The sequence below is a fragment of the Jaculus jaculus genome, chromosome 17 (assembly GCF_020740685.1).
Source record: "Jaculus jaculus isolate mJacJac1 chromosome 17, mJacJac1.mat.Y.cur, whole genome shotgun sequence".
NCBI classification, from domain to species: domain Eukaryota; kingdom Metazoa; phylum Chordata; class Mammalia; order Rodentia; family Dipodidae; genus Jaculus; species Jaculus jaculus.
The window spans coordinates 31,201,757-31,229,439 of NC_059118.1; the positions used below are offsets into that span (position 1 = coordinate 31,201,757).

General features: G+C 39.6%; 1 protein-coding gene across 1 annotated transcript in view; it reads left to right on the forward strand.

Annotated features, from left to right (window-relative positions):
- Clstn2 (calsyntenin 2) overlaps positions 1-27,683 on the forward strand; it is a 660,628-nt gene that overhangs the window by 223,616 nt on the left and 409,329 nt on the right. Inside the window, exon 2 of the mRNA XM_045136251.1 lies at positions 11,107-11,229. Coding sequence (XP_044992186.1) covers positions 11,107-11,229 — 123 coding nt within the window. The remainder of the gene's footprint in view (positions 1-11,106; positions 11,230-27,683) is intronic.

A 27,683-nucleotide genomic window follows, 5' to 3' on the forward strand; every position in this document is an offset into this window, starting at 1 on the left:
TTGATGTATGAGGCAATTCTTTGATCTCCCTCTCTATCTTCCATTATATAATATATTACATAATTCCTGCATACAGGAGGAAAATTTGTAGACTTAGAGACATCACACTTCCATGGGAATCCTAACTGCTCTTCAGGCAGGTTCTTCTCTGTCATCTCCTCATGTTCCATCAAACACTTGGTTTCAGGCTTGTTCCACAAAACGATAAACAAATGCATGTTGGAGTATTGGTCTCTAGTTAGGAGAAGGATGTCCATCTTAGATGGAGTTTAAACTCTTTCAACAAAAGACCTTGAACTTGCATGAGTTCCCTTAGCTTTCTGAATTTCTTCACCCTCACCCATGAAATGGAGCCAACACTGACCTCTTGCTGGGTGCCTGTATGGATTTAGTAAGGTGGTGACTATGAAACCTGGCACACAGTAGGTCCTCAGCAGCAGCAGCTCCTGATTAGCTATATAATGCTCCTGGTCTAACAATGGCAATCACAGAAGAGATTTAGATTTTACACAATTACTTTCAGTAGTATAAATTCCAAAGTAAGTTATTGGCTGGTTTTAGAGTTAAAATGCTTAAAATGCAGTGAAGTATGAGATATTGAAGTAATAACAGTCTGGGGGAATTACAGATATAACAATTTAGTGTGCACTTTAGTCCAATAATGTTTTTCAGTAGGTAACACATTCTGTGTGGAAAAATGAATTGTCTTCAGCAACTGAGTTGGGATATTAAACAATTGTAGCCTACCCCTCTCCTATTCTACATTATCTTTTTCCTAAGTGGTTTGCAATCTTATTTGTAGACTTACTCTAATCTTCTCAGTCATTTTAAGTCAAGAGGGTCCTTATCCAAACACAGATGTATTAGCAATAGGAAGGTTTAATTGGGGCATATTGGCTCTTGCATGCATGTTCCTTTTTCTCAACCCGTGGATTTGAAGTTCAGATTCAAAAAGCTCTTATTAGGGCTTTCTGTGATGTCATTGACCATTTAGTTGCAGTTACCTTCCTTCTAACAATCCTAAGAGACTGGTATTAACCCCCTTATATAAAGGAGAGTGGAGATCTGGGATACTTAAGAGACTTGGCTAAAACATTCTGTTAGTATACAGTGCTAGAACTTAGCCTAGAAACTTAATGCTAGAAGTTAAGCCTGCCAGTCATTCCATCTCATCTCAGGGTCTATGCAAGCTGAACTTTGGCCATTTGGCTTTGTGCAGATGCCTTACATAAAGACAATTTCAAACCTCAATGCATGGTACCCCAGTACACAGTGCCTCCTTCTTTACTCCTGTCCCACTGTCATTATCCACTGGTATATTGACATGTTCAGCCTCAGAGTCACAGTGTTGAGTCAGTAACTTTGAGAGTACTCATAAAATGTGGACTATGGAAGAAAAGAAAAAAACATAGGAATGAAGACAAATCGGTAGAAAGGAAAGAAGAAACAGATGGAAGGAAAGAGTAGAGGAAAGGAAGTAGCTACAGAGAAAGAGAACAACACGAAGGGAAGGAAAGCATGGTTATATCCTCACTGAAAGCCCCTTTTATGCAGCTAAAGATTAACAATTTAGTCATCTTTGCCACAAATACCCTTAACACAATTAAATCTGTATAAATAAGCCTCATCTCCTGTGAATTGTGGCATATGTGATTCACACACGTGGAGAAACTCTCTAATTGGTACTTCCAGCAAGTAATACACATTCTCTGTAATTAAGTGATAGGGAGATTTAGAAGGCAAGCCCTGTTTGTGTTCAAGTGATGTTGGATGTCTACTCAGTGCCATCAGACAGTGCTGATATCTCAGATATTGGAGGTTCCTGGAAGACAAATATCCACATACCCCATTGATTAATGATTTAGGATGTTCTGGACATGGTTGAGAATGAGGACTATCTCCATAACTAGGCTGCTGCACCACAAATCAGGAAAATTCATTAGAAAGTGACAGAGAAGTGGTTAATGCTGTGCAGTAGGCATGAGAGGAGGTGGTACAGGATGGCATGGAGGTACAGAGGAGGGAAGTTGTGGAGGTGGGCCCTGATCTTAATCTGGAAGTGTGAACAGACAGAGGACGGGTAAGGTATGTGAGGAGAGGGAGAGCTAAATGCATAAGAGGATCTCAAGGCCTGATGTATGTAAAGGCACCTAGGCTTGGAAGAGGAGGAACAGATTCATGTAGATAGGATTGCATCCCACCTATCTGAAGTAGGGAAGCCTGCTTCTAAAATGGGATAATCATTATTATAGGTAGACAGCATTGTGTTGCAAGGAGAGACACCCACTCACGCTAGTACCAGGAGAACCTTGTGGTTGGGAAAGAGCTGTGGAAGACTTTCTTCTTCATGGCCAGCAGATGCTTCATATGGAGGAGCCACATCTGGAGCTGGGAAAAGGCAGAGGTCTGGTTTCTGTATCCCTGTCTGCGAGGAGTGCAGCTCTTCTGGAAGACTGGCTTCCTCTGATTGTAATGGCTTTTCAGCTCTCTCTAACCTTTTAAGTCATCATTACCGGCATACCAACCCCAGCTCTTTGTAAGAATACACCTTAAGTGCCCATTACCACATACAGTATCATTTCTGGGTTTCATACATGAAAATTTCAAGAAACAATCAACTGATAGGCCTATGTCTAAAATCCCAAGGCAGGGCAAGGAATCCCTGGAGCTTAATTACTAGGTATTCTAGATTCACCTGTGAGTTCTAGGTTCAGCAAGAGACTGCCCTAAAGAATAAGGTGGACAGCCATCAAATAAGACACCATTGTCCTTTAGCCCCCATGTACATTCACAAACATGTGCATGCACACGTACACCCACACACATATGCACACACACAAATACACCCCCCTATGTTAATAGAAAAATAAGCTTGTGAAGTGTTTTTTTGCTATTGAGAAAGCATGTTTTTACTCATAATTTTGCTGAGAGAGCAGTATTGAAGTTCTGAGGACTCAGGAGCTAGCAGTGGCCAGAAGGGTGGTGTTTAGGATGAAAGCAGAAAGATACAAATGGGAAACAATTGGCCAAAGGCTTTGTAGCTTGTGAGAAGCATTAACACACTTTTCCGGGGGAGGGGGGGAGAAGCAAAGAGAAGAAAGCATGGGTTCCCCTGAGAAATATGTGCTCTAGTTAAAGGCGCATTGGGTGGCAAGACCTAATTTTTCTGTAAATGGAGCAGAAATATCACACCCGTGTTCCCTCTGCATGAGTGCAAAGACACGGGCTCTTTCCAGATGCTGAAACATTGTGGAGAAGAGACACGACAGTGGCAAGAAGCAGACCTAAAGGGGCAGGATGTGACACTGCTTAACTTCCTGGAAGGGTGTGCAACAACCAGGAACATAAGCCTATGAAAGCTGATCTGATGTTAGTTCTTCTGAAGTCACGTATAGATGGACAAGGCACGAGCGACTGGCCTCAGCCTGTTGGAACAAAAAGGCAAAATGTTTTGTTCAAGGACAGAGCATCCCAGGAGGGAATAAATAAGAACCAACACCCACTTCTTCTTATGGATGTTTCCTGGGAAGCCAGAGTTTGGATATGGCTTCTGGAAGGCCAGTGGTTCCATGTGGTGTGATTTTTATGGGTTGGTCCAGCTTTCATGCTGGACTGGCCCTCATCTACACCATTCTTCAGCCAAACCCAACTGGGTACATCTCTCCTTTGTATAGTAGCTACTCTTGCCATGGGACCTTTGCCAATTGGCATTCCTTCTTCCTGGTACGTCCTGCATACTTGAGCCTAGCTTGTTTCCTACACTTGTGACCTGGAATCCTCTTTCTCAAAGAAAACACACAGGCGTCAGATGGCTGGGCTGGTGTTTCTGCTCATTGTCCTCTGCTCTCATCATCTGGAAACATTTTTCTTTTCTACTCTGACAGTTCTTTGAGGAGAAAGACTTTTTTCTCACTGTGCATATTGCACAATTTGTACATAAGTTTCACTCTTTTGTCTCCATTCTTTATTGAGAACTTCAATACTTGAACATACTGTAATTTGATGTTACTCCTACCCCATTATCCTCTTTTGACCCCCTCCCCATTCCATTGATGACCTTCCTCTTTCCTTGGAACCTATCCTCTATTTCTATATCTCATACCTTTTCCATGGGAAGTAGTAATTTGGGACACTATCCTCCAGACATGAACCAACTGGTCCATTCATGATCTGACAGTGGTTGGCCTTACCCCCACAAGACCACCTAGTGCTGAGCCCATCAACATTTGGACCTGGAAGACAGAATCTTCTCTTTAAAGTGCGCTGCTGACTGTATTTTGGCAAATTCACACACATAAGTGTAGCAGCCACCACAGTCAATATGCAAAACATAGGCCACATGATTCAAGGAGATTCTGTTGTCCCCTTGGCAATCAGATGCCACCCACTCAATTCCTGTTGTTAAACTACAGGGCTTTTATATTTTATCCAATGACATCAGACACATGCAGTTCTCTGGGTTTCACATCATACACTTTTATTTCACCACTGAGAAGTTTGGAGGTTAATCCATTTTCTTTTCCATGGATCAGTAGTTGATTTCTTTTGATTGTTGCAAGAGTGTCCATTATCTGGACATATTCATTCCAGTTTGACACTATTTTGAATGAATAATCTATGATAATTAATCCTTTATGTACCTTATATTTTCCTTTCTCATGGGTAAATTCTAGCCATGGAATTGCAGAGTTATTTTATAAAAACAAAGCCCACTAAACTGTTTTCCAGAGTGATATTTTTTATTTCACATTCTCACTAGTGATACATGAGAGTTCCAGGTGCTCCATCAGAACTTGCTGTTTGTGATTAATTTTATCTGTTCAAGTGGAGATGCAATGAAAACCTGCTGTGGCTTCTTTAATGTAAATCTCCTAATGACCAGCGAGGATGAGAATCTCCTGGCACTCTTACTTGCTGTTTGTGGATGCATTTGGATGATAGGACTGTTCACCTTTTTACCTCATTTTTGTGTTTTAAAACATTTTATTTATTTATGTGACAGGGGGAGAGATATAGAGTGATACAGAGAAGAGAAAGAATGGGAATGCCAGGGCCTCTTGCCTCTGCAAATGAGCTCCAGATGCATGCACCACTTTGTGCATCTGGTTTTATGTGTATCCTGGGTCTTCAAACCCAGGCATTCAGGCTTTTCAAGCAAGTTCCTTTAACCACTGAGCAATCTCTCCCTATTTTTGTTCATTTTAATTCAACTGTCTTCTTGTTATGGAAATTTAAAAATACTCATTTATTTGCATGTGCACATGTATATGTGCGCAGGCATTCATGGGCATGCCCGAACCTCTTACCACTGTAAACAAGCTTGAGATTCTTCTGCCACTTTTCGTGTCCTGCTTATATGAGTGGTTTGGTAATTGAACCCGGGCCCACAGGCTCTTCAAGCAAGCACCTATAACTGCTGAGCCATCTTCCCAGTACCCTTGTTATGGAATTTTAAAAGTTCATCATGTATTTTGGATGCAAGTCTTTTCTGTTGTATGTTTTGCATATGCTTTCTCCCAGACTGTAGCATTTCAAACATTATTTTTCTAAAGAATGTTTTTTTCAAAGAACAGTTATTATTTTATGAAGTTTGATGCTATCGATTATGTATTTTATCACTTAGGCTTTTTTGTATCCATTGTAATAAATCTTCACCTAACCCAAGGGCAGTACATCTTTTTATGCTTTCTGTTTAAGGTTTAATATCTTAAATTCCTACATGAGGGACTGTGATACATTCAGGAGTAATTTTTGCAGGTGCTATGATAAAGAAACAAAATTCATTTTTATAGTATACAGATAGCTAGTTTTTAGCAACAGTGAATGAAAAGGTTACTTGTCTCTTCATAGACCTTCTTTTAAAAAATGTATTGAGTATATGCATATGTGCTTATTCCTGCAGTGTTACCTGTGATGATCTGCATGCCAGTGTTTGCCAGTATGATACTACATTGACTAGAATAGCTTTACAGAAAGTCTTAATATGAAGTACTGTGTTTCAATTTTGTTCTCCTTGAAGGTATCTTGAATATGTTAGGTCTTTTTCCTTTTCATATTACTTTGGAATTAGCTATTAATTAAAAATCCTAGCACTATTTTTTTTTGAGACAGGATCACTCTATGTAACCCAGGCTGGCCTTGAACTCATGATCTTCTTGCCTCTTTCTGCCAAGTACTAGGCATGAGCCACTATGCCTGAGTCACCTGATGGTATTTTGGGGGGTTTGTTGCTTTGTTTTGTTTTTCAAGGTAGGCTCTCACTCTATCTCAGGCTGACCTGTAATTCACTATGTCATCTCTGGATGACCTCAAACTCATGGCTATCCTCCTACCTGTGCCTCCCAAGTGCTGGGATTGAAGGTGTGTGTCACCACCCCAAGCTGTATTTTTATTTGAATTATTTAAATCTACAAGTCAGTTTTGGGGGAGTTTATACCATAAGTCTACCAATTCATGAACATGGTCTGTCTCTCCATTAAATCCTATCTGGGCCTTTAAAATTCTTTCAGCTATACCTTGATTTTTGCAATGTAGTGATTTTTCATGCACCTTGTGAACATTATTTCCAATAGGTTCATGAATTTTTATGCTTTTATAGTACAATTTCCAATTTAAATTATCAAATATTCATATTCAGTACATAAAAACATCTTTGCTTTTCTACATTGACTCTGGGGCCAATATCTTAATGCTCTCATTAATTCTATTAGGATATTTTAGTCTATAGAACTTTTGAAATTACTAATTACCTTCTGAGTGAGTAAGGACAGTTTAACTTTTTTATTTGAAAACTGATTCTTTTTTTTTTTTTTTTTGCATTGGTTAAAACCTCTAATTCAATTCGGATGTGGTGGCGCATACCTTTAATCCCGGCACTCGGGAGTAAGAGGTAGGAGGATCACCATGAGTTCAAGGCCACCCTGAGATGACAGAGTTAATTCCAGGTCAGCGTGGACTAGACTGAGACCCTGCCTTGAAAAACCAAAAACAAAACAAAAAACAAAAACCCCTAAGCCAATGTGAATGTAGATGGAGAGTTGAGGGGAGTCCTTGAGTTATTCCTGTTCATAGAGGAAAAGCAGGAACTCTTACCATTAAGTATAATGTTAGCTGTAAGTTTTTATAAAAGTTTATTTTATTAGATTGAGAAATATATTACTCATTACTCATCTATTACTCATGATAGCTTTAATTATGGATGTTGGCTTTTACTAATTTTTGCAACCTATCATTTTACCTCAATGCTTAGAATTCTTTCTGCACATGCTATATACTCCATAAATATCTGTTGAATGAGAGAGACTAAGCTAAATATGTCTGAGAGTGAAGTCACACCTCTACTCCCCAGGAGCATGAAATGTCAGTGATACTGTGTTTGCTGTACTTGTCTACATTATACCATGAAATTTTCACAAGAGTCTTGAGACGTAAATATCTCCATTTTCCTGATGAGGCATGAGAAATAAAAAGCTTATACCTAAGCTGTGGAGTCCTTTGCTTTATTACTCAGTAGAAACACAAGGACAACTATTAAGTTCATAAACCATATATAAATCTATCAAGGAGGCTACATACAAACTAAATGTGACTCACTGATTTGCTGTAGCAAAAGAATAAAGAATCCAGTTGCTGTAGGTGGGAGGGACATTGTTCTTAGAAACATGAGTGAACTAAACAAAAGTAATTTTGTACAATACTTGCCTCAGCTTTGGATAATAGTCTTACAGTTCAAATAATGATCTTGAGAATGTTGTCCATAGACAAAAAGAGTCTTTATTTTTATTTCCCATCACAATGCCAACATTTGTCAACCCTGACACCATCTCTCCACCCTGACAAATAAGTAAATAAGGAATAAAACAATTCGACAAAGTTTGAATGTGGGAGAGAAGTAAGAAAATTTTTCAGAGATGTTAGTATTATTTTCCGAAGAGGAATATTTAAACTCAACTGTGGCTGCAATTCCTCTTCTTCAAAATGAGCTACAAAATCTTACCAATGCCATTATTATAAAGGCTATATATACTTTTTTTCTAATATGAAAATGTTCCTGACTGACTGTAGCAACGATTGGCTAAAGGGAGGCAAATATGTGGAAGGAAGGAAATCAACCCGTCTCCAGTGATGAGGGAAGGGAGCAGCCTCAGATTCAAGGTCAGGCTGTTGGCACCATCTCCTGTCAGGCTGTCACTGTCCAGAGGCAGGTGGTAAGTCTGAGGAATGAAAGGGCAGAGGTCTAGCACGGAACATCTAAGTAACAGAACATCCCTGAGTGATGTCATCATTCCCATTTTGCAGTTCATAGAGTCAACCCTCTGATACTCACTGAAGACCAGTCAGACATAGCTGGGATAGAGCTGAAACCAGGAAGTGTTACTCTAGGTCCTATTGCCTACACAGAGCCAAACAAGTGGCACAGTGAATCAGAGACCCTGGGTGTCTCTTTTGTACACATTTCTAATGAACAGCCCCCTAGGTTTAATTAAGGGGAAAAACAAAGAGTAATTGTTTCTTCAAGCAGCTGCAAATTATTTATGTTGCATTTGCGCTGATGGCTAATAGAAGAGGAGTGTGGGGACAGCCCAGGATGGCTATAATTCTTCCAGGGTCCATATTGAATCACTGTTCTGAATTCCACAATGTAAGAATAGATGGGCCTGCTGTCCCATGCACACCTGCAGTGGACAGAGCAACTTTCTGCCCTGGGCAAGATTTAATCAGAAGAAAAGGATCTCAGTGGCCAGACTTGAAGCTAGCAGGACATATGTCCCTGACCCAGCAAACTCTCTTAGTTAGCTCATGACTGCTGGGGATCAGGTGAGAAGGAAAAGGATGATGGCCCAGGGTGAGGTCACCAATCCTGAGATTGCTGCTAAATGAACCTTTGAAGGATGCTGGAGTGGGAAGGGGCAGGAGCAACATTTAATCTCAATTCAATAAGCTCTTGATTTCCCATGGCTACTGAAAAATTTGTGCTATAATATGCTTACTATAATGTAGTGTTGCTTGAACTTTTCCTGGGGAAATGAACAAAAAGTTTGCTTCACACAGAGAGGGCACCAGCGATAGACCAAAAAAAAAAGATTTCTACTGAAGTCTAGGCTGGTAGTGGGCCAGTAAATTTACTGGGATTACTTACAGGAGAATGGGTAAGCCCCAAAGAGCCTCATAACCAAAAAGCCTCACCCCAGCATGGCTGACAACTTCCTCATAGCTGCAAAGTTTCTCCTTCAGTTAACCTCCCATGCTCCATGTTCTCTGATATCTCCTGAGACTAGCTAGAGCAGAATTGCGTACAACTGAAGGGATATGGGAGAGTGGTTGCATAATCCTAAGTAAGGGTGTCATGACCCTCACAACCCCTCTTCTTGTGAGCGAAAGCCAACCATCCAAATCTTATTTTAGGGGTCACTTGTAAGCAGTCACCACTTTTCTGATTAAGATGGTAAGTGATGTTACAATAAGAAAACAGTGCTATACAATATATGTATTGCATAGATATCATAATGCATATGTGTATGAATGTATATTTCTATATGTATTTTAGATATCAGAATGTGTCAAAAAATTTTGTTTTTTCCACCGATTACTAAACATGTTGGGATCTTGGGGAAGTCAGCTTTATGGAAGCTGTTTCTTCATTATTATTTGCTTTTACAACATATACTTTGCTCTCTGACTTCTGAGGATATATGTGGGGGATATAATAGGGAGAGATCAAGAAGCTCACAGTTGAATGATTGAATAAAATATTCTTGGAAAGACCACCGCTGATGGTATGTGGAGGGGCCTGAGGTTTCCCTCTGTTAGATCAATCAGAAAACACCTAGATTTATCAAGTAGGATCTCATGAGCAGGAATCATATCAGATGATGCATACCGAGAGGATGAAATGGGTAGAAGAAGTTGGTTATTCATTGGAGAAGCTTCCCACATAGGAATGTTATACCAGAGCCTGGCACAAGTCTTATTTCAAGACTAGCTTTTGTTAGTACATGTTGGCTATAAGTATATTGAACTTGCTTATTGGTATCTGTTGACGATAAGTATATTGGACTTATTTCTTAGAGCTGTTATACAAATCCCCATAAGTTGGCTGTCTTAGAACAACAGAAGTATATTGTGTCATACTTTTGAAGGCCTGAAATCTAAAATGAATGTATTGTGGAACTGTGTTCCCTCAGAGGCTCTAGGGCAGGATCTTTTCCAAGCTCCCTTTCTAGTAAATTCCTAGTCATTCCTTGGAAGCATGGTGCATTCCTTGTGTGTCTGAATGCTTTGACACCTAGATCCTAGCTTTTTAAAAGGACATCATTCATATTCAATGAGCACCAACCCTGGTAGTTAATTTGAACTTCTGTAAAGACTCTATTTCCAAACATAGTCCAATTCTGAGGTACTGGGAATTAACACTCCAACCTAACACTTCAACCTGTAACATGTTTGACATATGTTTTAAGTATATCAATTTTTCATCAGATAATATATAATTAAAGCTGATTCATTCATTGAAAGAAAATTAAAATGATATATAATTCTGAACATTTGGATAGATAATTTTTAAATGTTAAGAACATACTCAGTGTTAGTTTCATCTTTATATATATATGTTAGGACTCGCACATATATGTATGTTTTTTGTGTGTGTCTGTGTGTATATGTGTGTATTTTGTAGTAAGAGCTTCTATGGGTATATTCAGTTAGACTGAGGTTGGATATCTGATGGTTTTCTGACTGACAATTGATTTTTAACTAGGAAATATCTATTAATAGATAACATGCTAAAATTTAAAGCTTTAATCAATTCTTAGTAATATCGATTTATCCTGGGCATCCAGAAATAGACAATGGGATTTTGGTGATCTGTGCCCTTGAATCTTGGCAGTTTGGTGCAGTCCTTTACCTTATGTGGGTCTGGGGTTAGCTGTTGAATCTTTCTTTGAATACCTCTGAAGCTTTCCTGGGAAACAAGTACGCTGATGTGTTCTATGTCCCTCCTGGGGTTGTTGGATGTGAGCTTGTGGTAGGACAAATGTACAGTGTTAATAATATTATTTTGGATTAGGTATTCATAAGCTGTTCTTTTTGTTGTGTATTGTTTTCTAGTCAACAAACACAAGCCATGGATTGAGACATCGTATCATGGAGTCATCACTGAAAACAATGACACAGTCATTTTGGACCCACCACTGGTAGCCCTTGATAAAGATGCACCCATTCCTTTTGCAGGTGAGATGACAACGACTCTGTAAGTTTGAGCTGGCTTCACTTTAGACACATGATATGAAACCTCTGCCAAGCCTGTCTAGGGGCTTTAAAGCTATCATCACCACCTTATGTGTGGCAGATCAGGCTAGGCTTGTCGTGCCATATGCCTCCTCTATTACCTTCTTTCGGTTGTTCTCCTGCATGCTGTCTCCAGTGCAAGTCGTTTGTTGTATATTTCTCAGAGATAGTAAATTGTTGAAGTGGCCCTTGAATTTGGAGATGTTAAACTAGTAAAGTTATTAGAACATTTTCCTCTGAGAGATGACCCCTAGACATGACAAAATGTGGGGCCCACTCTTCGCCTTGTCATGGGTAGGTAGAGACTTGTAGCAAGGTAGAATGGCAAGAGAAAGGGAAAAAAAGAAAATATCCAAATACTTTCTGGTATTGCTAAAGGTTAAAGGAGGACTGTGTCCTTGAGCTTAAATGTGGGTGTGTCTTTTAGAGGAGACATCCAAAGGCAGAGAGACTTGCCCTCTGCACCTTGTAGCTAGATTGTCATCAACACCACCACTACTCTCTCCCCTTAACTCCTGCAAGGGCCAGACTCCAGAAGGGGTAGGTATAGGACACTGTGATGTCACCTGTTTCTATGGATTTGGGCAAAGGCAAGGGGGATGGGCAATGGCAGGGGTAGGAGGGATTAGACAAAGAATTTCTGAAGAAGTCTGCATCATGTGTAATATTGTTAACATTTTATAACTGTCAAGAGGAAGACAGGAAATTTAATGAAGGTTTTCAAGAATTCTAGGAGATTGCTTTATGATCGATGGGTGCCAGGCAGAGGTTTTCACCACAATGAAGTCTATTTTTTATGACAGTTTGTCTGCTACATTATGAGCTGCTTGGGTGGGAAAAAATTGACTTTTTCACTTTTAAGAGGTATGCTCTGCAAAGGCCCTTTATTCATTAAGGAGCATTATAATGTCAGGAGCAATGGGCTAGGTCAAATTCCGTTTTATGTGAAGATGAGCCCATAAGCATTCTTGCAGAAAGTGGTAGAGGAGACTTGATTCTCAAATAGCTTCCTCTTATACAGTGTGATAACCACCAAGGACACCCACTTGTGAATCCCCTGGTGTTTATAGTTGAGGTATCTTTAAATTTCTTCCGAATATCCTCCAAATAAATGGCACGTTTTTGTTTTGAAAGAGGGTCTCACTCTTTAGCCTGTCCTGAACTCCTTGTGTTGACCAGGCAAGCCATTAACTTCTGGCTATCCATGTGCCTCAGCCTCCTGAATGCTGGGATCACAGGTGTGAGCCATTGTACCCAGTCCTAATGATACTTTGAGGCATAAATTTCATGGTTTCTTTCCTACACAGTTGAGGTATCCTACAACCTTCTTTGGCGGCCTAGAAGTACTCTACTTCACATCCTTCTGGGCATAACAATATGGTATTTGAGTTAACTGTCAATTTTAGCAACCCCTGGAAATGAGATTTGAAAGCAAATATCAGCAAAATTTGTTTGAAAATGTTTAGTTTGGCATGTGTTATGTGCTTTAATAATAAAAACAAAGAGATGACATTTAGAAATTGGGAGATTTACCATAAAATTCATGGCCCTGGCTAATCTCGAACCAAATCTCAAACACAGAAAAGCAAGTCATGGTTCCTTACTTTCTTCCCTTCTTTCTTTCCTCCTTATGTCTTTTTTTTTAAAAAATTTTTTTTTGTTCATTTTTTATTTTATTTATTTGAGAGCGACAGACATAGAGAGAAAGACAGATAGAGGGAGAGAGAGAGAATGGGTGCGCCAGGGCTTCCAGCCACTGCAAACGAACTCCAGACGTGTGCGCCCCCTTGTGCATCTGGCTAACGTGGGACCTGGGGAACTGAGCCTCGAACCGGGGTCCTTAGGCTTCACAGGCAAGCGCTTAACCACTAAGCCATCTCTCCAGCCCTCCTCCTTATATCTTGAGGCAGCTTCTCTCTTGGATAGCCTCAAACCTCTGATTCTCCTGCCTTAGGCTTCGTAGTGCTGGGCTCACAGGTGTGAGCCACCATACCAGGACTGGCTTTCTCTTTAGACCTGATCCCCTCTGCCCTTTCTCTCACAGTGTGTGCGCAGAGATCTTTTCACTAAGCAGGGCCTCTCTTTACCCTTTCTGCTGGGTGCTTGCCCTCTCTTTCCTCTTTTCCCTGGGTGCTTAACCTCTTTCTCAAGCATAACAGAGGAAACTACTGGCACGCTCCCAGGAAGTAAGAGGATGGCCTTCTGTTACTTCAGTTTAGAGATACTGGCATGTTAAAAGATGAAGGATGTGTCTGACCATTCATGATACTGACTCCTAATGTAACCCTGTTCTCATCCAACAGCAAGGAACCAAATACACTTAAGCTATTTGATCTTTAATATACAGACCAGAATAGGAAAGCAAAGAGCAAATTGGGTATTTGAAAGCTTATATCGACAACATATTGCTTAGCTTTCTTTATTGCAGGGCTAATAATTAAAGTTTTCATCTGGAGGTACACTAAAGCATTTATTTCCTAAATTGTTAACCCCACTGAGTGTCTTTAAACTTGAAATTGATTTTTGACCGTTGGATGTACTCATAGTTATTCAGCCATGTTTTGCAACTAAGATTTGCTTCTCAGCCAAGCTCTGCATAGTTATTTCCAACTAAAGACAATTTCCATCCTCCTCCACCTGTTATTTGCAGCTGACTTAAAAAAAAATTCTGGCTTAATGCATCAAAATATAATCTGCCAAGCTTTTAAGAGTAAAAAATAAAGGTGCTTTTGAGAATGGTCGAAGCTATTTTTCTCAGTGTTATTTATGACCAGCTGTAAGACAGGACACAAGCACAGCCATCCATCCATGCTACAGGCATTTATTTTAAAACATTTATCTTTAAAAGAAAATACTGAAGATTTATTTCAGATCCCTATCATTCTCATAAAATTGAAAAATTCATATCTGCCAGCTTCATCACTCCTTGAAGTCAACCAAAGCTTTTAGTTGCCCTTATCAAGTGCCCGTGCATTAGGGGTCACTTTCTAGCTCTTTTCCCATGTCTTCCTTCCTCCTTAGCCCATGACATGAGCTGATATTCTGTGAAATACTTTTCCCTGCAGATCAGTTTTGTTCAATCTTGTTTCTCTTATCTTCTCCTATCTTTAAAAAATTATAAGGAAACATTACACGTAGATTCAGCTAAAGAATCATTTAGAACCATAAGGGATCTCAAGTGGTTTTCATTTAAGTAAAAATCATGAAGCATTAATTATAGAAAATTTGGAGATTATACTGTAGCATGCCTAAAAAAAGCAGAAAGCATATGCTTTCTACCTTTAGAGAGAAGCTATATAAAATTCCAGTGTATTTCCTTTCAGTCATTTTTCTGTTTATTTCTAAGATCACATTTTTTAGTAATCACACCTCACATTTAATATTAAAACCTAGTATTACTATTGTTTATGCAAGTGATATATGCTATAAAATATCAAATAAAATAACTGATTTAATTAATATTTAATGTATTTTCCAAATAGTTGAAGTATGCCATTTTATTAAGTATTTGTCTGAAACTGATTAAAACATTATTTTCTACTTAATGAATAAATGGGTGAGTGTTCTTCAGTTGACTCTTCTTTAACTAATAAATAATTTGCCTATTTCTAGTTATATTTTATCCTGTCTTTTATATTCTATTATTTGGATAGAGTTTCAGAATTACAAGTAATTGGTTAAACATTTCCAAGTGCCTGAAACATGGGAAATTGCTTTACAGGAAGCTGTATGAGCTTGAAATCCCATCCACACCATATGAATCCTCTTTCCTTGGCTCTCATTGTAATACTGATTTGGTAACAATATGGCAGAGTGGCTGGTTATATTAGTTTTACTATCACCATCTGGGGAATGATCCATATTTTCCAGGGCAGTTTTGATAAAATTTAAAGGATCTCTAAGGTATATGCTCCTAATGTATAGGAGTTTACTAAATTAGCCTTGCCTTCTCCTAGGCCTGCTCCCTGCTCATCTCACAGAGATGTCTAGCTCTCACAGAGATGGAGCATCTTGCCCAGTATCCCGGAACAAACTGGCTCAAGGCAGGAACTGGAGCTGAGGCTTTCCCCTACGTGCTTTGAATTCTCTCTCCCTAGATGGTGTCTTTTGATCCCTTCCTCAGCCAATCAACAAAACCTCCATCGTGCTTCACTCAAGTCTATTAGACTAGCTCATTTCTAAACCCAGAGTCTGAGCTGTGTAGACTTGACCTTCTTAGAGAATCAGACACATACACATACACACACAAAAAAAATTCTTCGAGTAATAATGGAAATCCTGTCCACTGCATGGTAAAAAATGATAATGAAAGCCAGCTGGGCGCACTGTGAACTTATTAATTTCTACATGTGCCCCACTGAGGCCTGTTAGGAAACTGTGGAGACTTTTAAATTTGAAGGGAATTAGATTGCCTTTCAGAGATAATAGAACTGCTCATTTGTCTACATTGGGCTGGTCTAGACTTGTCTCTTGTAAAGACAGGGCTGCACAGAATGATCAGGTATAATTGGCTGGCTTCTAAGGCTGGGTGAATCTCTGAAGGCTGCCTAGAAAATTGCCTGGGACATGATTTGGCCTGGTTTGATTATCTGGTTACAGTATTGGCTGTGGCAGAAGCTGTTCTGTCGTCCATGGTTAACTCTGTCTTCCTGCTTCTCTGAGTATCATCTGTCTGCCAGACTCTCTATCTGTGGGCCTTCCCAAGAGCCTAGATCACTCCAGGGGCCAGTGGAAGCCTAATGGCAGAGTCCCTCCCAGGGCTTGGTGTGGTCAGGTATCTTATAATGAGAAGGGAAGAGACAGTTTGTGAGTAGCCATAGGCTTCAATAAAACAAAAAGCAAAAAAAAAAAAACCACCTTTTTATTCTTTTCTTTAAAATTGACAGATACCATTGTATAGTTTTGTCATGATTTCTGAAGTATACAGACATATAGTGGAATACACAAACCAATTAGCATATGAATTGCATTATATAATTGCCATTTTGTCTTGATAGGGTATCATATCTATCTTTACATTTTCCAATAATATAATATATTATCACTAACCCTAATTACCTTCCTGTACATAGAGCTCTTGATATGTATTTCACCTACCCTATCTAACTGCAATTCTGTATTCTCTAATCAACTCTCGCATCCTGACATGGCAACTTCTGGTAATCACCATTATGCTCCACTGCTGTGATGTCAGCACTTTAGTGCCCACATATGCAGGAGATCGTGTGGCATTTGTCTGTCTGTAATGGTTTATCTCACTTATCGTGCACACATTTTTACATGTAGCTTCTGTGTTTGTTAGCTTTGCAAATTTAGAGAAGTCACTGAACTCCTCCAAGTGAGCATTTGCAATGAGGGTAATTGTTTAAGACCCACTGTTGGGATTAACATGTGGATTAAATAAGATATTAATGAAAATGCCTAGAGCTCTGTCTGGAAGCCAGAAAATGCTCAATAAATCATTGTTGTCATAGTCATAGCAATGGTAATAATGCCAGTCATCAGAGTAATTGTGATTCTTGTTATCATCAATAAACCACACGTGTTTGCTTCATTTTAGGTTGATTACAGTGATGTAATTATAATCTGTCATAATGATGCTGAGGGTAAGAAGAGAGTACATCTAGAGTTTTTTTTTTTTTCATAAGGTTTGATACAGACACCCACTTGTACCATCAAGCTGTATTGTCTTGATTGTTTGGCTATGTTGTGGTGTGGGGATAATCAGCTAAATGATGTAGTTTGAAGATTGTGTACAACTCTATGAATAAATATGTTAGTTGGAAAAGAAATTTCCTTATATTCTCCATGTAATTTGTCCCTATGGACTAAACAATTACTTGCAAGATGTAATTTAAAAGTATTGTGAACCATGTGTCCTTTCATTATAAATACACACACATGTACCTGCCACTCAGTTGATTACAATTCAGTCCTCCCCAACTTTTTACTTATTTATTTATTTATTGGTTTTTCGAAGTAGGGTCTCACTCTATTCCAGGCTGACCTCGAATTCACTATGTAGTCTCAGGGTGGCCTCAAACTCACAGCAATCCTCCTACCTCTGCCTCCCGAGTGCTAGGATTAAAGGCGTGTGCCACCATGCTTGGCTTCTCCCCAACTTTTAAAAAAATTTTTTTAATTAGTTTTCTATTCAGCAAATACAGGCAGTTTGGTACCATTATTAGGCTCATCCATGACCTACCCCTTCCACAATGGCCCTCCTTGTTGATGTTTAAGGGTCGTGCACTGTGGAGTTAGCCCACAGTTATTGGTATGATAAATGTCTTTGCATATCATAACCCAACATGTGGCTCTGACATACTTTCCACCCCATCTTCCACAAAATTTCCTTGAGCTATGTTGGGTTCATTTTTGGTCTGCTTCAGTGATGAAGTGTTGGGGCCTCTGAGGCTCTGTTTTATTAGGAGTTGATTTTTCTCTGTGTTGATCTCCTTCCCCCTTGTGCTGGTATCTGGTTCATCAGGAAAACAGCACCTTTGCTTGTTTTGCCAGTTTTCCTTAGTTTCACTCGGGGCCTTTTTGAGCTATGATGGGGTGGCTCTCTCCTTAGGATCTGCATCTATCTGAAAAAGAGAAGCAGATTCTCCAATGGAGAGTACATTAGCAACACGACAAATGAGACAATCCTTACTTTTTTATTTTATTTTTTTTAATTGTCTTTTTTAAAAATATTTTTATTAACATTTTCCATGATTATAAAATATATCCCATGGTAATTCCCTCCCTCCCCACCCCCACACTTTCCCATTTGAAATTCCATTCTCCATCATATTACCTCCCCATTACAATCATTGTAATTACATATATACAATATCAACCTATTAAGTATCCTCTTCCCTTCCTTTCTCTACCCTTTATGTCTCCTTTTTACCTTACTGGCCTCTGCTACTAAGTATTTTCCTTCTCACGCAGAAGCCCAATCATCTGTAGCTAGGATCCACATATGAGAGAGAACATGTGGCACTTGGCTTTCTGGGCCTGAGTTACCTCACTTAGTATAATACTTTCCAGGTCCATCCATTTTTCTGCAAATTTCATAATATCATTTTTCTTTACCGCTGAGTAGAACTCCATTGTATAAATGTGCCACATCTTCATTATCCACTCATCTGTTGAGGGACTTCTAGGCTGGTTCCATTTCCCAGCTATTGTAAATTGAGCATCAATAAACATGGTTGAGCACATATTTCTAAGGAAATGAGATGAGTCCTTTGGATATATGCCTAGGAGTGCTATAGCTGGGTCGTATGGTAGATCAATCTTTAGCTGTTTTAGGAACCTCCACACTGTTTTCCACAATGGCTGCACTAGATTGCATTCCCACCAGCAGTGTAGAAGGGTTCCTTTTTTTCCACATCCCCACCAACATTTATGATCATTTGTTTTCATGATGGTGGCCAATCTGACAGGAGTGAGATGGAATCTCAATGTAGTTTTAATCTGCATTTCCCTGATGACTAGTGACATAGAACATTTTTTTAGATGCTTATATGCCATTCGTATTTCTTCATTTGAGAACTCTCTATTTAGCTCCATAGCCCACTTTTCGATTGGCTTGTTTGATTCCTTATTATTTAACTTTTTGAGTTCTTTTTATATCCTAGATATTAATCCTCTATCAGATATATAGCTGGCAAAGATTTTTTTCCCATTATGTAGGTTGCCTCTTTGCTTTTTTCACTGTGTCCTTTGCAGTGCAAAATCTTTGTAATTTCATGAGGTCCCAATGATTAATCTGTGGTTTTATTGCCTGAGCAATTGGGGTTATATTCAGAAAGTCTTTTCCTAGACCAAAATGTTGAAGGGTTTCCCCTACTTTTTCCTCTAGCAGTTTCAGAGTTTCAGGTCTGATGTTAAGGTCTTTAATCCATTTGGACTTAATTCTTGTGCATGGCAAGAGAGAAGAATCTATTTTCATCCTTCTGCAGATATATATCCAGTTTTCAAAACACCATTTGCTGAAGAGGCTGTCTCTTCTCCAATGAGTATTTTTGGCATTTTTATCGAATATCAGGTGGCTATAGCTACTTGGGCTTACATCTGGGTCCTCTATTGTGTTCCACTGATCTACATGTCTGTTTTTGTGCCAGTACCATGCTGTTTTTGTTACTATGGCTCTGTAGTATAGGTTAAAATCAGGTATGGTGATAACACCAGCCTCATTTTTGTTGCTCAGTATTATTTTAGATATTTGAGGTTTTTTGTGATTCCAAATGAATTTTTGGATTGTTTTTTCTATTTCCATGAAGAAAGTCTTTGGAATTGTGATAGGGATTGCATTAAATGTGTAGATTGCTTTAGGTAAGATTGCCATTTTCACAATATTGATTCTTCCAATCCAGGAACAAGGGATGTTTCTCCACTTTCTAGTGTCTTCTGCAATTTCTCGCTTGAGTGTTTTAAAGTTCTCATTGTAGAGATTCTTTACTTCCTTGGTTAGGTTTATTCCAAGGTACTTTATTTTTTTTGATGCAATTGTGAATGGGAGTGATTCTCTGATTTCATCCTCTGTGTGTTTGTTGTTAACATATATGAAGGCTACTGATTTCTGTGTATTTATTTTGTATCCTGCTACATTGCTGTAGGTTTTGATCAGCTCTAACAGTTTGCTAGTAGAGTCTTTAGGGTCCTTTATGTATAGAATCATGTCATCTGCAAATAATGATAACTTGATTTCTTCCTTTCCAATTTGTTGGCCAATATTTTGTTGAGAATTTTTGCATCTATGTTCATGAGGGAGATTGGTCTGTAATTTTCTTTTTTTGTTCTATCTTTGCCTGGTTTTGGTATCAGGGTGATGCTGGCCTCATAGAAGGAGTTTGGTAGAATTCCTTCTTTTTCTATTTCCTGGAAAAGCTTAACAAGCAATGGTGTTAGCTCTTCCTTAAAAGTCTGGTAAAATTCAGCAGTGAATCCATCTGGGCCTGGGCTTTTTTTAGTTGGCAGATTATTGATAACTGTTCATATCTCCATGTTTGTTATAGGTCTATTTAAGTGATTAATCTCATTTTGATTTAATTTAGGTAGGTCATATAGATCAAGGAAATCATCCATTTCTTTCAGATTTTCATACTTTGTGGAGTATATGCTTTTATAGTATGTCCCTATGATTTTTGGAATTTCTCTGGAATCTGTTGTGATATTACCTTGTTCATCTCTGATTTTATTAATTTGTGTCTCTTCTCTCTTTCTTTTGGTCCGATTTGCTAAGGGTTTATCAATCAATTTCATGACTGTCAGGTTCCCCTAGCTCTGTCACTGAAGATCAGGCTCAGACTGCATGCCCTGTCTTCTCTCCTCTCTCCTAGATGTCCAGTGGGGAGACTTATCTCACTGGTAGGAGCAGGTTTGCATGGCACCGGACACAGGATTAAGGATTGCCAATTCCATGCTAGGGCCTTTCTCTCCCCTCTTTTCTGATCATGTCGAGAAGAAAGGCTCAGTTAGTGAGATTCAAGATATCCTCAGCATCTCTCTCACGCTCAGAAATCTTTTTGACACAGCAAGATTGGGTGTTTTGACAGAGCCTACCATAGGCAGCACCGTCAAATAGAATTTTAATTAACATTGTTTTGCATCCTATTTAAATTACTTTCTCTTTGAGGCCAGTGTTGCTGTCTATTCACTTCAGGCATTTTTAAATAAATTAGTTTGAGTTTTTAAATTCCAATTTAAACAAAACTGTAAGTAAACACATTTTTAGATAGCTTACAGAAACATCAAAAGCTATGTGAGAAGTCTGTGATGAGCACCGCATGGGACATGGAATGACCTTAGGGGAGAGGGGTTGCCCTTATGCAGTGTCTCCGGAGCACTTCCAGGGCACCAACCATGACCTGTACGTCACGAGCCTCTGGGCCTGGCTGCAGGCACTCACACTATGTGTGTTTCTGAGTTTGAGCTAGTTTGTCTGAGGTCTTCTTAGGTACTCCACTTTGCTGTCAAAGTAGTTATGGCTTTATCTCCTTCCTGAAGAGGTCTGGGTTCAGGACTGTCTGAAGTGCCATAGTGGGGCTGTGTCCTCAGACCTCACAGAATAGGAATCTAGCATAGGTCACAAAAGTATGAACTCAGGTCTATTTGTCCAAGTACCTATGAAAAAATGACTGAAATATGACAAAGTAAAATTCATCCATTCTGAACCCCCAACCAACCTTTCTCTATTCTAACGTAAATACGTGTGTTTCTTGTATTAATTTAAATCATAGAATAAATATGTGTTTTTCACTGCTCACATTGTAAACTGTTTAAGTTATTAAAAATGTGATTTAAGTGTCAATATAACTTTGTATCATACAAACCATAATTTATTTAACTATTTCTCTATTTTGGATATATAAGTTATTTTTAATAGTTTGTGTGTGTGTGTGTGTAAATAAGTGTGTGTGATGTGGTATATGTACATGTGTGTACACCTCAGGCACATATGTGCAAGGGACAGAGGAGAATATTGAATATTCTTCTCTTATTGTTACCCATTTATTATCTCCTTGAGAGTTCCTCCTCAATCTGCACCTGCTGTCATACGCTAGCCCGGGTAGTTGTCCGGTCTCTGGTGCCTTGGGACCAGGTTTACAGATATGTGTGGCCATACCAAGCTTTTTAATATATATATATATATATTTTATTTAAGAGTGACAGAGAGAGAAAGAGGTATACACAGAGAAAGAATGGGCATGCCAGGGCCTCCAGCCACTGCAAACAAACTCCAGAAGCATACACTAACTTGTGCATCTGGCTTACGTGGGTCCTGGGGAATCAAGCCTCAAACCAGGGTCCTTAGGCTTCACAGGCAAGTGCTTGACCACTAAGCAATCTCTCCAGCCCCATACCAAGCTTTTTATTGGATTCTGGGAAGTTGAACTTTGCAGTCTCCAGCCCAAGCTATATTCATGGTTAAGTGGTAAGCACTCTTAACCACTTAGCCATCTCGAGAATATAATATTGTACTGTTTGAAAAACTAATTCTTCCATAATGAGCTATGTGAAATGCCTTTCTTATTTTTTAGTTTTATTCATTTTCAAGCATATATATAGAGAGAATATATAGAAAGAATGGGCACACTAAGGGCCTCTTGCTGCTGAAAACTAACTCCAGATGCATGTGCCACTTTTTGCATCTGGCTTTGCATGTATATTGTGGAACCAAACTTGAGGCATCAGGCTTTGCAAGCAAGCAACTTCAACTACTTAGCCATCTCTCCAGCCCCAAAATGCCTTTCTTAAATAAATATAACTCAGGCCTTATTTTCTGGTTTAATTCATAAATAGTAAATAAAAAGATGTGTTTTTCTTTCAGTGATGAATTAAGATTGTGTCCTCAGATATTTTGCTGATACAGTCTGTGATGGCCAACTTCACAGTTGGATTCAGATTAGACAGGGAAGATGGAAACTCACACCCCCACGACTGCTCCTCAGTCCCCATCCTCAGATTCCTGGGCCTCAATCCCTGTGATCAAGTTCTCACCCATTCCATGCAGGGAATGGCTTCATGATTCATGGAAGTGATACAGAAGTTGCTTTAATGCTGAAACAAGTGAGATGCAAGGGGACAGTAGTCAGATAATAAGTCAAAAGACCTAGATGAGTGAAATTTATGATCTTTAGTGACCATGGCAATGAGAGGTTCATTTCGTTTTTTTTTTTTTTTAAGTAAAGACCTTTAATTTCCTGGTGGTATAGTTTTGTTGTTTCTTCCATAATAGTCAGATGTGCAAGAAATTTCACAAGAACAATGTCAGCACGCTCTTAAGAGGGCAGCAAATTCTTCACATGTCAACAGGCTCTTGAATCCACAAAGCGGCAAAAGTAACATAAGGTTAAAAAGGTTAGAGAGGAAATCGCATCACCTTGCGCTCTTGCAGCTCTATTGCAAACCAGCCTAACAGTGTCAATCACGCTGTCGTGTGTCAGGAGCCAGCTTTCAGCTCCTGTGCCGGAAGGAGTCTTGTGTCATGCACACTCTGTTTCATGCCTGGCTCCCTCAACTGCCGCTTTCTTCTAGTGGGGAGACACTGAGACAAGCTCAACTATGGGAAGTGCAGGCTAGTAAGCTTTACTTTGGAGCAGTAAGATAAAGCCATCAAATCAGTCTTAAAATGTGAAAATTTCACCTTAGCTTCCATTCCACACAACGTTGAAAGAAGCATCTATGTATCTATTAAAGTTTTCTACTTTAACTTAATCAGGACTCAGTATTTAGGATCAAAAGATAATTACCCCAGTTCTATTTCAAGCCTGGCCGCATGTCTTCCATTAGCACGACCGTGTTTATGCCACTTAACTGCCCTTTTGTAAGGCTGTGGCTGAAGGCACTTCAGCTCTTGTTTGCAATGCCTGGAGTTTTCAATATTTACCATACGTTGCTTTTTATTGGACCCTTAAAGTAGTAGATACATTTTTCATCTATGTTAGGTTTCAACTTACTTGAAGTAAAAATAACTTTAATGTTTCCATCATTTTACTATCTGAACACAGCAACAAGGAGTTAAAACAAAGTCTAATGTTGATAGATTCATAGCAGATAGAGAGGCAATCCAGGGATCTTTTTTAACCTTAGAAAAACATAGGGCATGATGAACAGGAAACAACAGAAATGTGACCATAAAATAATGAGATGTACTTTCACTGATTTTTTTTTCCTCTATAAAACCAGTCCCCCTCACTGGCTTTACAACCCTCAGCATAAATATATCCATATCTCATACAAAGCAAAAGTCTTAACATTGTCACAGCAGAAGATGAGTTCTAACCACATTCCTCACTCTCCACCCAGGACTCTGTCACCACACAATGTCCACAAGGCTAGCTGTGGACATCCAGTTCACAAGAAAAAAATTTTCAGTCTATGATCCCAGAAGTCAGAAAGTCACTATTTTCTGCTGCTCTTACTCAAGTAAAATTTACTATTTCTCTCTTGTTTTATGATGGTGTTTTTTTTTTTGTCTTGAAGAGTCTTGCTCTAGCCCAGGTTGATCTGGAACATACTCTGTAGTCCCAAGCTGGCCTTTAACTCACAGTGATCTCCTACTGAGAGGCTCATTTTAGGTCCTTCAAGAGTAGCAAAACCCTTGCAGTGGCCCCACCATTGGGAATAATTCTCTTGAGTGCTGGTGGGGCTTTCTAGGCAGGCCAGGAGAACAAGCCCTGGTGCATCTTTCACCATGGAATTAAAGTATGAAGTTGGCCGTGCTTTGTCTTTCTCTGCCAACTGCCATCTTGGCAGTGATCAATATGAAGTTGAGGGGCATGTTTGAGGACCTGCCCTGGCCCTATCTACAGTAAACACTATCTTCTTTTCAACTTTTAATTTCCATACTTTTAATTTCCCTTCCTTATTTGCTGATGGCCACCCCATGGAAGGCAGATCCCAGCTTCATTTGTTCAGGGTCATTCGCACAATCTGAAGCGCAAAGTCCACACCGAGATGAGCAAGATGCTACCCAGGCCTTCGGCTGGGCATCTGTTTGAAGAATTTGCCTGATATTTTTGCTCTTACCTAGAAAGAAAGCCTTCCAAATCATCCCCTTGTAAATTTTCTTCTTCTTTCCTCACCAGTAGTTTGCTCCCAGGGTCCCTGAAGCTGCCTGCCTGTGTAGCATCTGCACCTAGCCCTTTTTTTTTTTTTGTATTTTTCTTTTTTATTCTCTCCAGTGAAGGCCTTTGGGAGCTCTGCATGGCTCATCTCATTGGAAAGTCTATCATTCCCTTAAGCTGATTCTGGTGAAGAATTTTGTTCCAGCAAGGAGAAAGTAACTGATACACTTAGTTAATAACAGTACTATATAAAAATAAGATTAAAAAATTTGAACAATGAAATAAAAACTAAGGGCAGGACTGCTGCCAATCCACATGGTAGCCATGCAAATTGGTGCTTCCTCTTACAGATGGACACCATTCTACCCCACAGCACACAGATTAGCAAGTGGAGAAAGAAGTGGGTCCCAGCCCCTTGGTTCTACATCCTCATACAAAAAATAACTTGCACACAACAGCACTGAAAATTAGCTAAGGTTTATTGTTGCTGAATGCTAGACACTGTATTACAAACACTGTGTCATTTAATTTTTACAGCAAACCTCTGAAATAGGCATTATCATTATACCTGTTTTATTGGCGAAATTGAGGTTAAACCAGATTATATACTTTCCTCAGAACACAGTGGTAATGAAGTGTAATTCCATTCCAGATGTCTCAGTTAAGTACTACTGTGCAATGACCACTCCAAAACCGAGGAACTGATTGGACAGCAGCTGTTCATCTTCACTCATTAGTTTTCCAGTGGGCTGGGATATTCTGCTACTCTGAGCCGGTCTCAGCTGATCCTCACTGACTTGTTCAGGTGACTACAGAAAGACATGCCTGCAGAAGGATGGTTAAGGGTAACCACCGCTGGGAAGACACTGTTCTCTGTGTATTCTTTTAGCAGGCAGTCTGAACATGTTGTGATTATGCCCTCAGAGAGGCAAAAACTGCAGAAAGGTGCAAGTGGTTCTCAAGCAGCTACTTGTGATGATGGTGATGCTGTCTCATTAGCTAAGGCAAGTCCATGGCCACTGCCAGAGTCAGCATGAGTTAGACTGCACAGGGACAGAGGAACAGCTTTGCAGTCACCCATCTCAACCTGCCTGAGGGCCATAATTATTCACGTCCCTTTCTTCAGCAAAATATGCTCTTCCCTATCCTAGGACACCAGAACTTGTATCCAGTCATGGCATCAGGCTTGAAGACCAAGTTTTTGTCATCTTCATAAGGACTTGAGAAGCAAATCTTAATTCATACACCCATGGACTAAAACTTAATCATAGATTACCTTTCCACTTACAGCCATGGGGAGATGAAAATCCTCAGCAGACAGTCCTTTCAGAATGGAGAAGAATGGGAGGTATACCACAACTATTAGCAAGTCTGATACTGTGCTGGAAAAAAAAATCTTGCAAGGTCCATCTCATGTTGAGGGTGATTGTGCACCCCAGGGGCTCTTCCCTCCAGTGAGTTATTCTCCACTTTGGCTACTAAGTGTGGTGGACTCAGTACAAGTCATCACAGTGCTCCTGAGGTCAGGCCCCTGGGTTATTTGGGGAACTGCTGAATTAATTAGTCCCCATGTTATTGCCTGATATCCTTTCTCACATCAGTGAAGATAACAGGCCCCATATCAAACACCAAAGTCAAGGATCCTAATATGATAAATTAAGAAAAAGAGAGAGAGAGAGAGAGAATGAGAGAGAGAGAGAGAGAGAGAGAGAGAGAGAGAGAGGAAGCTGTCTTTAACTGTTAGCAAAATAATTCAGAGGGCCCACTAAGCTCTGAGCTTGAACATATACTGGAATATCAAGGACTCAAAATGTACGGTATACCTTATTGACAAGTATGATACCAACATGCTGACAGTGTTTTCTTGATCATGCTTTTGGTGGCCACATGTTCCAGCATCCCCTCCTTAGCTGTGGTTAGACCTGGGATGTGCAGCTGATTCATTCTAACATTGGAACAAACTGTGTTACAGTCAGCTCCTCATTGCTGTGACAAACATCCAACCGGAAGCAACTTACAGGAGCAAAGGGTTTATTTCAGGCTTGTAGGGTCCAGGGGACATTCCATTATGGTAGAAGAAGATGGATCACTTCCATAGATCCAGAGAGAAAAAAAAATAAAACAGCAGAAAGCACTAATAGCCAACAAAAACCAACAGCCAGGGCTCCAAACTGATCTTTACACACCATAGGGCTGTATTAGAAGATCTGCCCCCCATGATATACCCTCTTCCCAGTAGGGCTTCACTCACTGGAGACTCTAGTTCCAAGCCAGAGTCTATGGGGCCATGTATTCAAACCACCGCCATTCCACCCCTGGCCCTCACAGACTCATGACCATGTCACAATGCAAATTGTATTCAGTCCAACTTAAAAGTTTCTCATAATCTTCACCAACTTTAACACTGTTCAAAAGTACCATTCAAGACTGTCTCTTAACTGTAAGTCCTATAAAATCAAAACAAGTTATACACTTCAACACATAATGACACAGAGTAATTATTTCCAGTGTAAAAAAGGTATAACAAGGAGACCCTTGACCAGTGCAAATAATAACCAGCAGATAAACATCAAATGTCTGCAATTAAAATCCCACATCCATAACCAGTGACAAAAGTCTCTGGATTTCAATTCTGCCCTAACATCTGGGCTGGTCATGGCCTGAGCAAACTTATCCCATCCCCAGCCACCAGCTCTCAATTGAAATGGTTTCACAGTCCTGGTATATCCAAAACATCTTCAGGTCTATACTGCAAGCCACAGTCCCTCTTCACAGCTCTACACAATGGCCTTTTTTGGCCTCTGATACAGGGATATCTACCTCTGTTGCTCCAGA